Source organism: Equus przewalskii, chromosome 5 (genome assembly GCF_037783145.1).
Source record: "Equus przewalskii isolate Varuska chromosome 5, EquPr2, whole genome shotgun sequence".
Taxonomy (NCBI): Eukaryota; Metazoa; Chordata; class Mammalia; order Perissodactyla; family Equidae; genus Equus; species Equus przewalskii.
Window position 1 is genome coordinate 49,636,124 of NC_091835.1, and position 15,367 is coordinate 49,651,490.

General features: G+C 34.3%; 1 protein-coding gene across 50 annotated transcripts in view; it reads right to left on the bottom strand.

Annotated features, from left to right (window-relative positions):
- Positions 1–15,367, bottom strand: part of C2CD5 (C2 calcium dependent domain containing 5) — an 88,840-nt gene that overhangs the window by 35,502 nt on the left and 37,971 nt on the right. For 29 of the 50 annotated variants that reach the window (XM_070619284.1, XM_070619315.1, XM_070619308.1 and 26 more), the window contains 2 exons: positions 12,928–13,036; positions 1,874–1,988 (listed from right to left, as the gene is read on the bottom strand). In XM_070619284.1, coding sequence (XP_070475385.1) covers positions 1,874–1,988; positions 12,928–13,036 — 224 coding nt within the window. Of the gene's footprint in view, positions 1–1,873; positions 1,989–10,106; positions 10,173–12,927; positions 13,037–15,367 lie in introns of all 50 variants that reach the window. The other 21 variants (XM_070619276.1, XM_070619278.1, XM_070619279.1 and 18 more) reach the window with 1 other exon arrangement.

Below are 15,367 nucleotides of genomic sequence, written 5' to 3' on the forward strand. Positions count from 1 at the left end.
AAATGGACCAGAAGCCTAAGAGGGCATGAAGGAAATGGACACTTGATCTGTAACTGAATAGAGAGAGGCCAGGCTGAAAACGTTTAAGTGGGCACTGAGAACATGAGGAGGAATAGCAGGGAGCCACTGAAGGCGTGGAATCGAGGAGCTGTAAGAGCAGAAGTGAATTTTAAGAAGTTTAATCCAGTAATAGTATGTAGGATGGGTTAGAACAGAAAAAAATAGTGAAGACTGGATTTAAAGACAAAGATTTTTTGAAGTCTAGAGGAAAAAAAGGAGTTTGTGTCAGATTAATTGACACTTCTAAGTGAAATTAATTGGATTCATCTCTGTGGACTCCTGCATCTGTGACTCATCTCCAGCAACACTGAACCTACAGCTCTGGCTGCTCCAGGTGCTATTCTTTTAGCCTTGACACTCTCCCTATGCCTCTTCCTTTATACATCCCGACTCATCCCCGAGACTCAGTTCAAGCTTCAGTTACTTCATTAATCCTTTCTTCCAACCTTACTTCTAACCTCCAACCCTCTGGGATCCCAAAACATCTTGGGATATCTCTATCATATAATGTATTACACTTGTCATAATTTTCCAGTAGAATGTGAATCTGATGGCCCATATCTCTAGGACCTGAAAGTGTATGACATTAAATCCATGAATGTGACCAGACTATGTACTGAGGATAAGCATAACAAAGGTAGTAGTTTAACAAGAGTAGAACAGCTACAATGGGAACAGAACAGTTCAAGAGTATAATACATGGTCTGCAAAGGAAACAAAGGGCCCTCAGAAGATGAAATAGCTTGGCTCTGTAATGTCCACATTTACTACAGTCAAATCATTTTTCTCTAACAATAATGATCAACACAAGTGCAAGAGAATTATCCATGTAATAGCTGGCAGTAAGAATTATCTTCTTACTGTTTCTAGATGACATCTGTTATAAACTTTTGAAGAGGCTGAAAGTAGGGTTCAAGGATGGCAGAGAGCAAATCAAGTCAGAACCCAAGTAAGGAACTGGGAAACCTCTTGGTTAAGTTAAGGGCCAAAACAAACCAACTGTAAATAAGCAAATAGGATGGGTGAAAAAATACTAAGTTGTGATCCGAGAGTGAAATTTCATAGTTCCAAATTTTTAAAGAGGAACAGTTATTTCAAGAAATAACGAAGTACAAAATATGGTTGAAAGTCAAGTGAGGACAGAGGACTTGAGAATGAGAAAGCACAATGCCAGGATGTCAGAAGAGAATCGTGTAACTGGAGGAGATGGCAGAGAAGTAATTAAGGAAGGCAGGAGAATGTTTTGGAGGTAGAAAAGTCTGAACTGTGGAATGCATGGACTTTAAAGGCAGAGAGGTTGTTCAAATGAAAGGTAGGAAAAACAGGAGTCGAGAACTAAGAGTATGAGGTCTCTTCCTAATTTCACAAAGTTAGGAAGGATGACTTGTTGGCAGGAGAAAGTTAAGTCACAATTAGTAAAGGAAGGCAAAAAGAGTTTACAGACAAACTTTAAAGACACATGGCAATTCATTTACAGTAGATCAAGGGTTTTAAAGATCTGAAAGGAAGAAGTCAGAAGAGTCAGTATTATATTCTCACTTAATCCCTCAATAACCTTAATTGACAGGTGGCTATTATCTCCATTTCAATGTATACATTGAGGCTCAGAGAAGTAGACCAACTTTCCCAAAGTTTCACAGCAATTAAGTGGCAAAAATGGCGTATGAACCTCAGTCTGATGTACTTTAAAATCCATGCTCCTGGATCACTCTACTATTCTTCTTTTCTCTATATTTGCACAAAGCTTTTCCTCTTTCAGTTGACAATCTGTAAATTACACCATCTAGAAAATCAAGTTGTTATTATCATTTACCAGATGCTAGTTGATTCACTGTAGCCCACTACAGCATGACAGCCTAAAGCTTTAGCATGTGACTTTATTTCTTGTCTGATTTCTGCCCACCACGCATCTCGAGTTTCTGGTTCATCTGAAAAATAAATTTTAAATCAGTTCACTACTCAACAGCACATTGTCTGGAAAAACAAGAAATGCTTAAAATAAATATACTCCGGAAGACAAAGAAATACTGTTCTACAGCAGATTTTAAAACTTCACAACTTTAAAATGCTCCTTCTCAAAAATTTCAACATCTTAATGTAATGCTACTTCTCAAAATGTTTAACGTTTTAAACTTGATTGCCAGAAAATAAATCACCTAGTTCTATTTGCTTTATTACTTTAAGGGACACCAACAGGGATGTATTTTAGTAAATACAACTTAAAATGGAGACCCAGAGTTTCCAGATTTTAAGCTTAAAGTGAGAGGATATCTTATGTCTCACCTCACTGAGTGAAGACTTTATGAGTCATATTCATAATTTAATTTAAATTCTGATTTCATTTCCTGGTACCTATTTTTTATAACCCACTATATTCTGGGTTCTTTCCAAGGCAAAGATTTGTCGATGTTAAAGAAGAGAAGCCATCTATAGGACCCAACCTTCTAAAGAAATGTGGGTCCTAAAGCAAAGTGACAAGAAATAAAGGGACTAACCAATTCAAAATAAAGAAAGCAAATACATTTAAAAGATTAATACAAATATTTTGGTTAATGTATGTAAGGACAAATTTCAGATAGAAGACTATAACTCTATGTATGGCTCTGTAATGAAGAAAATGCCTTAGCATCACAGAATTGTATTAGATTGTCATAGAGGAGTCCAATATTGCTTGTAATGGAGCATTATAAATGGAGCATCTGTCACATATACTTCCTAATCACTCGCATTTGGCTGCAAATTACTGGTGAACAGCAGCTGCAAATTATAGTAACTTTTTATGTGCAAAGATGCTAAAAACAGAAGCAGTCTATAATCAGCATATCATAATTTGGTTTTTTTGTGGCCAATTCCGTCTGGGAAGAATCTGAGATTAAAAAAACTTACTCGACTCTATACAGGATGCTAAGTTCTTATTGTAAATTTTCCACATAAAAGGCACTATTAAAACTGAAAATCAATCCAAAAACTTCCTTTTTTGAATTTCAGTATATATCCACTTACAAATATGTTTTCCAAAATAAGTAGAATAAGTAGAATTATACTCACTAGGAAAATACTGCAGACAGCAAAGTAAAGAAAAGTTACAAGGCTTGTGATAGCTCACATTCCTATGATGTGATTTTGTTTCCCCCACAAGGAGGAGATCAGCAAAAGGGAGAATTGAGCAGATAAAAGCCAGAACTACAAATGACGCCAGCCAGTTCTTGAATTAAAGTTTTGGATCCAAGACAGAGCTACCCTAAAACTTTCTTTCAGAAGAAAAGAAAGAAATGCAGACTCCAGGAAACTGAGGAAAAGATCAAAGTATGAGATAAAATGAAGAGAGAGAAATAGAAAAGACTACAATACGGTGTTAGCAATCAATATTATGAATTAAGAAATGTGTGAGGCAATTAAGTGGCCCTATTTTGCACATACTCGCTCAAGTTAAAGCATTTCTTCATATTCCTAACTGAAATATAGACATTAACAGCACAAATACACTTGCAAATCCATGCTCTCTGTTTCTTTTAGGACATACATGTTTCCAGACCAATTCGGACATCTATTTAACATCATCCTTTCCTAATAGGGAATTTTTATATCATAAAGCAAACTTTCATTTAAGTAGTTGCTAAATCTATGAAATTATTTATGATCCTTTGAAAAGAGACATAAAAAAATAATAGAAACATATCTCAGTTTAGAAAATAATTACTATCCTGAAAAACTGTAAAATAAGCAGTCTAACTTTTCTTAAATTCACTAGTAAAACCTGCTATTTACTTTTTACACTGTTCTGGAAGTTTAAAATAGTATTTGCTAAAGCAAATAACTGTATACTATGTTTATATAAAAGTAGATTTTTCTCACGTTAGGTCTGCCTACATCTGTGCCACAAGTAATACATGGTAGCTTTTCTGTTTTAAAACGAATTTTACAGGAAGTAATCCATAACATTATTTTTTAAGTTAGCAAAAAAATGGAGGAAGCTAGTTATTTTAAGTTCAAGATATACTTATTTAGAAATGGCCAGCATGTTCTAAATGGAAAAGTATGTAATAATAATTACTATGAGATACATGTAACCACATACAATACAAAGTTTACTTACATCAAACTTACCTTGGTATAACACATAAAATAATCAGATAATTAAACCAAACACTATGAAAGAATAAGTGGCTGATTAAAAAAAAAAAAAGCTGAATGCAGCGCAAGTGGAGCATTCATATTCTTCTGACAAGTTCACAAGCAGCCTTTGACACGTGAGCCACACACCGCACATGGGGATGCCATCGTTATAGTAATAAAGTATTTACAAGATTAATAAAAGCTAAAGAGTTACATAACATGGCAGCTAGGGAAGCAAATGGCATATGTCCACACTCTGAAGAATTTCTTAAATTTGGTTTTTGGCTAAAGCAAAAGCTCAAAGAACAAAGGGTTTTGCAAAGCAGATTCAGCAGACAAGAGCCAGAAACAGTGGATATTCGGGCGCATGCTTGGATCAGGTGACAGTACAGACTGAAAACTATGGCAGCTCACTGAAATGAGTTACAGAAAGTAATGGCCCTAGATTCTAGGTGAAAGCAAGGCAAGCATACAGTAGGGAGCACTGGATCACAAACTAGGAATTGGATTAACAATAATTATCTACAACTGTAAGCAAGAAGCCAAAGGATGAATTTTTTGGCTATTAAATTTAGGGCTTAATTAAAAAAAATTAAGATTAATCAATTTATTTAATATTAAAGAAAAATTAAATTTATCTTCAAATCCTTATTATACTTAGGCCAGAGCTGAGCCAGAGAACATTCAAGTAGTAATTATGATTCAGACTAACTCGTTACAACTGAAAATTCAGAAATATCACAGCATTTAATCTCCATAATGGAACTTCTGAACCTTAAAAACTGCTAACCACATCTTATAGGAGACGCATGAGTGAATTTGAATTGTTTTATTCACCCTACAAAGTCAAAACTGAGGATCTACGACACTTATATAAAAGGCAAAACAAAGAGTCTGGCTTAAAAATTTATGGCAACAGTCCATGCCATAATGAAACTGGATACAATTTAGTCATTTGAAAGATAGACAGCTGAGATGTGAGGGTCCCAATTAATAAATATTTCAGAGACGTCAAGAAAAAAATATCTTCCCTTTAAAATACCATGCTCCTCCCAATAACCTATAGAATTATTTATAATTATAAAAAGATATTTTAGGATAGATTAAAATTTATTTTATACAAATTATATTTCACACTATTTTATGTTTTTCTTCTATGGGTCAAAACTCTTCTTAGATAATATCACAAATCTTTTAATATATTCTTTTTAATTGTAGGCATGAACTGAGATCTCCATCAATACCTCACTGGTGCCTCTTTTAGGGGTAACATCAGCATGCTTGGGTTGACATCACAATTAACTTATTTTACTACTGTTACTTTTCTAGAGCATGGCCATAGCTTGATATCTTGCCATCTTTTTAGCATTTTATCTTGCTTCTGAAATACATGTAGAACTGGTAAAGATGCCTAAAAGGACTGTAATAGTCTATATCTCAGAAAGTAAAGAAGTAAACAACTCAACATAATATGCCTTTATAAAACTTAATCCCGTTGAGATTTTAGGCAATCACACACTTGTCACTAAGAAACACTGACTACCTGAAGTGTTAAATTTAGTTCTATTTTTAAATAGCTCTGGGAGAGAATAACTCTGCCCTCGAGAATCTGTAAATCTGTGAAAGAAAAAAAGGAAATGGATAGTTATTCAATCTAATTTTCAAAGGAACAAGGAGATAAAGTGTTAACCAGGATCAAATGAAGGTTTTTAACACAATGACAGTCTATCTAGTTAATGGACAGCATAAAAAGTTACATTCTCAAATACCTGAAAGTACTGTTCTAGCCCAAAACAACCTTTTGAAGAAGATAAATTTCCCCTAATGAAATAGAAATTAGACAGTTCAGGTTCAAGGGAGTATACAACCTCAAACTGGGTGGGGGTTCAGTACCAGAACCAGGAAGAAGAGCTTCATCACAGAGGGAGTGACGTGCAAATTCAGAACAGACATCAAGACAAAGTAATTTGGGATGTTAGGATGGTAGCTGGAATATAATCCACGTTGGATCAAACTGGAGTCTTCACTATTTAGGAAAAAAGTAAGATATGTAATCTACTCCTTAATTGTGAAATTTCACTCTTTATATATATATGATGTATCTGGAGACCAGTTACATGACAGAGAGAAAATTATATATTACATTTACATGTTACGTTATAATAATGCAATGAATATCCAGTTACATTTTATATATAATAAAGAGTGAAATTTCACAATTAAGAAGATTACATATCTGACTTCTTTGTACAGATAGTAAAGAATGGGTAGTAATGAATATCCAGTTACATTATATAAAGAGAGAAAATTATATATTACATTTACATGTTATATTTTATAGAAAGAAAAGCTCACATATCATATATGCTACATTTATGCCTTCTTGAATTCTATGTATCTACTTCCTGAAAACCTTATTAAAATGCTGAAAACCAAAAACTGCTTAACTACTTTAGGCTTAGTTTTGCACATCTCTCATGAGTACCTCTCAGATGGAGTAAAAACAATTGCTGAGATCATCAGTAGAATTCAAGTTCCAAGGAAGCTTATCTCCATTTAACTAATACACACACACAAACACTGCAAAATCATGTAACAAATAGTCTAGACTGGGGATGTACACAGAGTGTCTGCCTGGCTGACCAGTGGTGTTCCCGATCCCCGACACTGTGCTCAACACATGGTAGGCATGCCACAAACATCCACCGAATAAAAGGTTTTTACTTAAAACTAGAAAAAAACCCCACCTTGGACATTCAGATTGATATGTATATTCTATAAATATTTCCTTACACATCACCTGACACATTTTGTTAAAACTAAATATTTTAAAGTAATAATTATATTCATTTTTCTAGGTTTTAGCTATTAATTTTTGTCCCCCAAATAATTTGAATTTTCTAAACAACTATAATTCTGATAACTAACTAAAAGGAGGAATATTTTCTAAATTCGGACCACTAATCTAAAGTTTGCTTTATCACTAGCAAAAGTTTATTATAAGATTGAGAAAATCTTAAGTATGTGTCATAAAATCTACAATCTGTCTAAAACATATACAAAAACTTTTTAAAATACTCTCAAAAACAAAAGAAAAGTTATCCAGTTTTAAACAACCTGTTTTACTAACTTGGGACTTCAAACATTCACTCTTAAAAATATTGTCTGAGTTTGGAAGCTATTTCAAACCAGTGCTTTTCAAACTGTATTATATAACTACTTTATATTGCCCCTTGTCACTTCCTGAAAAAATATCTAAGTTGACAAGCATCCTATACAAAGAAAGAACAACAAATTTTCCTCAACTACACTGAGACTACTGCTAACTAAAAAATCTATGTACGAGCCATTCAGAAATATTTTTACTGATAAACTCAGGGAAAAAAAGAAGATCATAGCCATGTGGAAAACAATGAGCTAGCATTATTAAAATTTACTCTTAAAATATTTCTTACAACTCCACTTTCAAAGAGACTTGAGTTTCCAAAAGAGAGGACTCGATTGCTCGCTGGGATTTTAAACTTTTGAATATGTGGAATAATCATGATCTTTCTCTCTCTCTCAGCTCAAAGTTGCCAATAGCCTGTTTCACTCGCCACATTCCAGTAATTACCAAGTAATTACCTGTCGATTTTACATTCTAAATATTTTGCAAATTTATGGTTAAGACTGTAAGCCCTGAAGCCAGAGTAGTAAGGTTCAAATTTTGGCTCAGCCATTTCCTAATTTACCTTGGGAAAATTGCTGTTTTGTTTTGCTAATCTACAAAATAGGAACAGGGTGTACCTTAGAGTTGTGTTCTGACAATTAAATGACCTAGTACCACAGAACACTTAGAAAAGTGCCTGGCACACAGCAAGTGCTCTATAAACGTTAGCTCTCCTATCACCACCAAATCCTAGGTCACTTATCTGGCCAGGACTACTGCAGTCTACTAACTAGTCTCCTTGTCTCTAGTATTGCTGCCTTTAAATCCATTCTCTATCCTATAGTCAATGATCTAATGCAAATGTGACAACGGGCTATCGGTCTTATTCCTATGCCCCTCCAACGCCTGCCATGTCACACACGATATTTGTAAATGCTGCACCTGCACCCTCCTTCCTAGCAGCAAGACTCATCTTATCTTTCTCAAAGCCTGTCACCAGGCCTGAAACCTAAGAAGTAAGATAAGAAAAGGTTTAGAGTGAGATGTGTGTTAGTCAGATGATAGAACAATCTTGGAAAGTGGAAAAGGCAAAAGTTAAACCTTATAGACATAGTAAAGACTTTGTCCACGTAAGCAGAAGTACAGAATTTGGCAAGGAGAAACATAGTTGAGGAAGTAGTATATCTTGCCATCATTTAAAATAACAAGGTTTCAACTCCTTAAACTATTAATGATCAAGGTTTCAACTCCTTAAATTATTAATGATCAATCTGCCCTCAATGTCCTTTTTCTATATAATTACTTTTCTCTTCCCACTACAATAATCCGCCTATGTTTTAAAAGTATATTTATTTTTATTAAATGAATCCAGTAAGGTATTTTCAATTTATCACTAAAAATCAAGTATAAAGCATTACATTAAAAATGATTCTTTTGGGGCCGTCCTGGTGGTGCAGCGGTTAAGTGCGCACGTTCTGCTTTGGCGGCCGGGGGTTCATGGGTTCGGATCCCGGGTGAGGACATGGCGCCGTGTGGCAAGCCATGCTGTGGTAGGCGTCCCACATATAAAGTAGAGGAAGATGGGCACGGATGTTAGCTCAGTGGCAGTCTTCTTCAGCAAAAAGAGGAGGATTGGAAGATGTTGTTAGCTCACGGCTTATCTTCCTTGGAAAAAAAGGATTATTTTCCTTCTAAGCAATGTGATACACGCTGGCAAAAACTTGGATAGGAAATAGAGGTGATTTCCCTAAAGATTTACCAATTGATGTTGGTCTAAATCTGCCAAGTTGGGGCCTGATGCAAGTGTTTACTAGACTGAATTCAGGTAAATCTGCATGATGAACATGAGTTACTTCATAGTCAAGCATGCATTACTTACATCAGAACTTACATCCTGGACTCCTAAGAACAAAAAGTTTATAATATTGAAAAGATTATGAGATATTATCTAAAACGCAGAGCCTCTTGGAGTTTCTGTTCTTGTTTTTCTGTAAATAGATATACTTTCTGACACAAAGAACTGAAAAAGTTCTAAATTCTAAAATGCAAATAACGTAAAAGTTCAGACATTTATATTATTAAGAGAATATGCTTTTATCAAAAAAAGAATTGGCTTTGACTCTAAACCACATCATCAGCTGTAACATTATCTTAGTTTAGTTTCCTTAAAAGCTACAAACTATATCCATATGAAATTACTAAAAAAGAATAATTGTATTTTCGTGTGGAAGGGGAAGGAAGAAAGCTTATGAAAACTATTAATCTCCCAAAAGTCGTTTTTACTTACCAAATTTTGGAACACTTCTAGAATTATACACAAAATTCTAATAGTTATGCTTTTAGAGTATTTATAGAACACTAAATGCATTATATTCAAATCTAAAGTGAAGTTTAAGTATACTTTAAGATTATCAAACGAGTTATTTAATACTTATAATACATTTAACAACTAGTATTTCCTTAATCGTAAAGCTAATGCCTATGTCATTTTCCTGACACGAAAAAACTGTCCAAAACTATTTAAAATTATCATTCTGAAAGTTAATCATCTAACAAAAGCCATTTGTAATTTAGGATATTTCTATGGTTTTGATTAGTTCACTTTAGTTAACACATTTTAATATTTGCATTTCCATGGAAATTACAAATTACATGTATTGCAGAATGTAGCTGTATAACTGAATTGACATTAAAACTATTTAATCTACAACATTTCTAAAAACTTCACTGAGCTGCCATAATTTTTGTCAGCATATGTAGTACTGAATGACCATTAAAATACCTGAATTGAAACTATTCCAGTCTAGCAGTTTGTAAGATCTTGTGTTACCCATAATTCCGACAAAGGCTGAGTTCAAAACAGCAAATTAGTAGATCAGTTTTAGGTGCAGAATAGTAGGAAAAAAAACAAAAAGCACTACAAACAAGAACACAATTGACAACACCACTCGACAGGAACTGGAAAGACACAGACAGCAGAGTTAATAAGAAGTAGAAATAGAAAGGAAAGGAGGAGCATGCTATCATAATCTAACATTAACTAAAGTCTATTATTTAAGATAAATTACCTTGATTTTTAAAACTACCCCATTCTTTCCCTTATTATATGATCCTGTTGGCTTAATACTTAACAAAAAAGGAAGTTCTAAAACAAATAACTCCAAAATAATAATCCATAGAGTTAGCAGGTGGTAGTGGTTTTAAAATAAGACTTTTTTTCCTTCTACACTCAGTGTGAAATGAAAGTTTCCCATATTCAGTAGTCAAAAAATAGCTGTAAGATTCATTTGAAAGTGCACATACAGCTCTTTTAACATTAGCACATGCATCTCAGTCCATAAGTTTCTCTCAGCAGAGTTAACTCGGTGGCATAAAGTCAACACATTATCAGTATGGTAGATGCTAATCGAGAGCTTTGTTTTGTTTTAATGTTCAACTTTTCTCAACAAATTGAAATTTTTCCACAAATAATTTTTAAGGGGCTTGTAGATTAATAAAATGTCCTTAAGAAAATGTTCCTTTTTAATGCATAATACATATATAAAACAATCTAAAGAATGTGATATTTATATCAAAATAATGCAATGTCGGAACCATTAGAACATATAAATTGATTTGTATTTAACTGAAAATAAAACAAAACTAAAATATAACTTATACACCATTACAAGCATTTACATGTATATGACCATAATCTTTTGGGAAATAGTCCATTAGTAACTGAGAATTTCTACAGGTGAAGTGAAAAAATATTCTGAAAGGGGAAGAAAGGAAGAGAATGGAAAAGCTGGTAATTACAATACACAAACGTAGTTTGTAATAAGGATTCCTATTTTCTTCCCAGGCCTGGATTCTTACATTTCTTACACAGCTAGAATAAACTGGCAAATATGAATAACACCCAAAAGTCGCTTTTAAAAAAGTAAGGCAACTTTAAATACAGCTCTCTACTTAAACTTATTTAAGTAACCTTCACTTGTTCTCCCAGACTCTACAGCTTACTCAGAGTACATGGAAGCAACAATAAAAGTGAAATGCTTTCAGGAAACAGAAGACATCACCAACAATTGAATATATTTGTGAAACTATTGTTGGAGCTATTATACCAGTGGGTGTCATCTATCAAAATATTTGAGTCAATGGTCCACGGAAACATGGGTAACTAGCCTTGGGTCACACAGTTAATGTCAGGTATCTTAAAGCAGTATTTCCTTGCACTTTCCAAATAATTCAAGTTCCTAAACACAAAGCTGTGGAACTTGGTATAGCCTTCAAGGTCTCAATACATTAAACTGCGAACAGTGTAAATTTGTCTTTAATTACTACAGAATATACAAATACTACATGAAGAAAAGATCTTAAATTGACCAGAAAAATAAGGAACAGGGAAAAAAAATAATAAACCACAGAAGAAAAAGAGAAGACTGATGCTCACAAGATGCATTTGCTCAGCTTCAGTGAAATAATCCTAGCTAGTACCGCTTTTCTGAAATCCCATTCAGGGTCTAGAAAAATTCCATTCTGTTTCTCTGTAATTATTAACTCAAATGACATCAAACCACAGGGCATAGATTAAATTTTTTTAAGTCTTTTAAATGGTAACGCTCTGTATCCTCAAAATCACTATCCGCAATGTTTTGCATACAGTAATTTCAAAGCATTTTACTCTTCTTATAGCTGTTAGTACAAGCTTCAGGAAGAGGTTACTGGAAGTGACAATTTAAAATTTTAAAAACTAAATATATATGTGTGTATATGTATATATGTATCTATGCCAAATAAGAATACTAATATAACTTCAGGTTTAAGGTATGTCATGAAAATAGTAAGTGACCGGAGCAAGTTACTGGGCATCTAATCAATGAGAGATACAAGAGCACATTCCATACAGCAAGTTCCTACTACACTTATCACGCTTATTTTAGATTTAGAAAAATCACCAAAGCATTTCTCATCCAAGGGCCTGAAATTATTGGGACTTTGATGCCTTTCCTCCTTTACAAACATGGCCCCATGTTTTAAAGAAGAGAGCCTGTTTTAAAGAAGAGAGCCACTATTTTTACTTGTCCACTTATATAGAACACACAGCTACATAAAAGAAACTGAGGAACCACAGACAGCAGCTTTTTAAAAAATTCTTTGATATTCTACACAATGTTTACAATTACATTTTAAAAGAATGCTTCTTTTAGGAACAAGGAAGTTACTCAAATAATCTATAAAGAGTTACTGCTAGCAAAACAAATTAACTTAACATCTTAATGGCCACAATGGTCAAATTATAATATTTGTTATCTGCCTGGGTCAAAGAAAACAGCTGACCCAAAAGTTTCTTAAGGATCCCTCAAAGTGATACCCTAGCCAAAAACGAATGAAAATTTGTTTTGTATAAAAAAGTAACTAAAATCTACTTCTACTTAGTTTGATTATTTTTAATTAAGATTACTGCAAATGTTTTAAAGCAACATGTGCCAGTTTATATCTTCTTTTTCATTTCTCTTTTCAGATAGATTTGGCTTAAAAAAACAACATTATAAAAATCATGTTTAATAATCACCATTTACGTAAATGAAACACGGAAAACAAACTTCTAAAGAACATACCAGGATTGTGGATACGATCCAAAAGCTTCACAGAGCGTGCACTAACAACGCCCCCAACGTGCACGAGAAATCCAGGGGGAAACGCCGTCAAGGTAAAAAATGGAAATTCCTAGTAGAAAGAACGAGGGAAAAATACAACTCACCATGTGCAGAGTACAAAAAATATGCTTATTAAAAACCTTGTCATAACGAAACGAATTCTATCCCTTAACAATAGGTGACCAATTATATATTATACATGCTCTGTAATTAAAAGTTTCTTTGGATGTTGAGAATTCTAAATCCATTTTCCCATATATAATCATGTTATTCAAAATCCGAACACTCTTTTTATCAATTCTCAATGAGAAAAAAAGTTCTCAGAGTTCCAGTTTGAGATATCTGAACACACTCCTCTTTCCTCTCTCAAAGTCCTACTCTGACGCAACTTAACAATGAGATGAGGGATTCCCAGCCCCCTACCCCATATCTACTTCTCAATGGGGTAGACTCCCCCTCACATACACACCCAACTCCAGGCTACTGGTAAAGACTCTGAAGGCCTGGGGCAAGAGATCTAAAAGAATGTGGGACGGAGGGAGTGAAGGGGGGAGGATGAGCACTGTGGGTTAGGAGATGTGTAGAAAGGTGAAGCTAAGGGCAAATACCAAGTTGAGGTGGGTAGAGAATCGCTGTGTGGATTATTTACTCTATCAACATCAGGCCAGCAGGAGAAAATGTAAGCACACAAATGTATATTAAGAAGGGGAGAGGGAATACAATTCCACAAGTTCTTCCAAGCTTATTCTCCCCTTTTCTCTCAAGGACATCAATCCCATCAATTTAAAGACAAAGACAAGCATGCAAGAGAGAAATGGTAGAGAAAGGAAATTTACTGAAATAGCAGCCAGGAAGAAAGGGGAGCTCCTGTGGCTGTACAAATATAGAGGCCTCTCAAATTACACAAATTGGGTGCAAGTAAGGGAAACTTAGTATCTGACTTGTCTGGCTGCAAGATTAATGTAGCCCACTTAACCAGAAGTCACTTACCAGTAGCCTCAGCTATTCAGAACATAACTGAGAACTGGAAAATAAGCAAAACAGGGCTCTCAGCAGTCAAAAGAACTGTTACAGTTCCAAGTACTAAAGTTTATGTACTTCATTCATAAAAGATCCCCACAGATCATATTCATACAATTATATATAGTAATTATAAATATATAGCTTTAGGAACATATTCTAAAATCTATCATTATCTTTTTTTCTGGACCACAGCAGATTAAATGCAGCAAATAAAAGCTGGGAGATAAAGAGATACTGAATAGTACTAGAAGCAGGCACATTAAAAGCAGCAAGATTACTGACTGGCTGCTTAAAGCATGGAGAATACGAACTCACCAAAGCATAGTTCACAAAGCATAGCAACTTGGAGCCATTTAACACAAAAGCAAACAGTCCTGCACACCTCAGTAACCCATGAAGATACACTATAAAATATATATACGTATATGTGTATAAATATATACACACACATATATTTAGAAATAAATTCAGTTAGAATTTAAAAGTAATCTTTAAATTAACAAGGGCAAGAAAAACCTAGGCTATGTGAAAAAAAGTAAAAAAGCAGTCTATGAAAGTGGATAGGCAGAGCCAGCCCTGATGGCCTAGTGGTTAAAGTTTGGTGCTGTAGCCCAGGTTTGGTTCCCAGTCACAGAACCACACCACTTGTCTGTCAGTAGCCATGCTGTGGTGGTGGCTGACAGAGAAGGACTTACAACTAGAATATACAACTATGCACTGGGGCTTTGGGGAGGAAAAGCCAAACAAAAAGAAAAATGAGGAAGATCGGCCACAGATGGTAGCTCAGGGTGAATCTTCCCCAGTTAAAAAAAAAAAAAAAAGGTTAAGTTTGGTCCAGCTGATAGGCAGAGGGAAAGGAGGAGAAGGGAGAGGACGGGAGGGGAATTTCACTTAGATGTATTATAAAATGTTTAGTCAAAATGCCTCCTTATTTCCATGTGAACTTTTTAAATATAAGTTTTAAATGAGAAATGTACAGGTAAGCTTATCTTCTCAGAAAGTTAAGTATTAATAAGTCTGGTCTTTAAGTTTTTTTTCAATTTTAAGAACACAAGTTTTAAAAGTTCCTCAAAATACTGAAGCATACTATAAAAAAGCATTTTACATTTAATCTTTATACTTAAACATTTTAAATATTCTGGACAAAAGTCACTGAAAATAAAACTCTTTAAAGCTAAATGGAAAGCAGTACCTCCTTCTAAAACTGAGAAATAAATTAGGTAAAATTAGATATTGGAAAATATCCTCATATAAGACTTTAGGTAAGTATGAAAAATCAAATCTAAATGATCTCTCTATTGGGAATCCTTGACTCCTCTCCCCAAATCTGAGAAGATGGGATAAAGGGACGAGAGCGGAAGCATCCCACTGGGGGTAG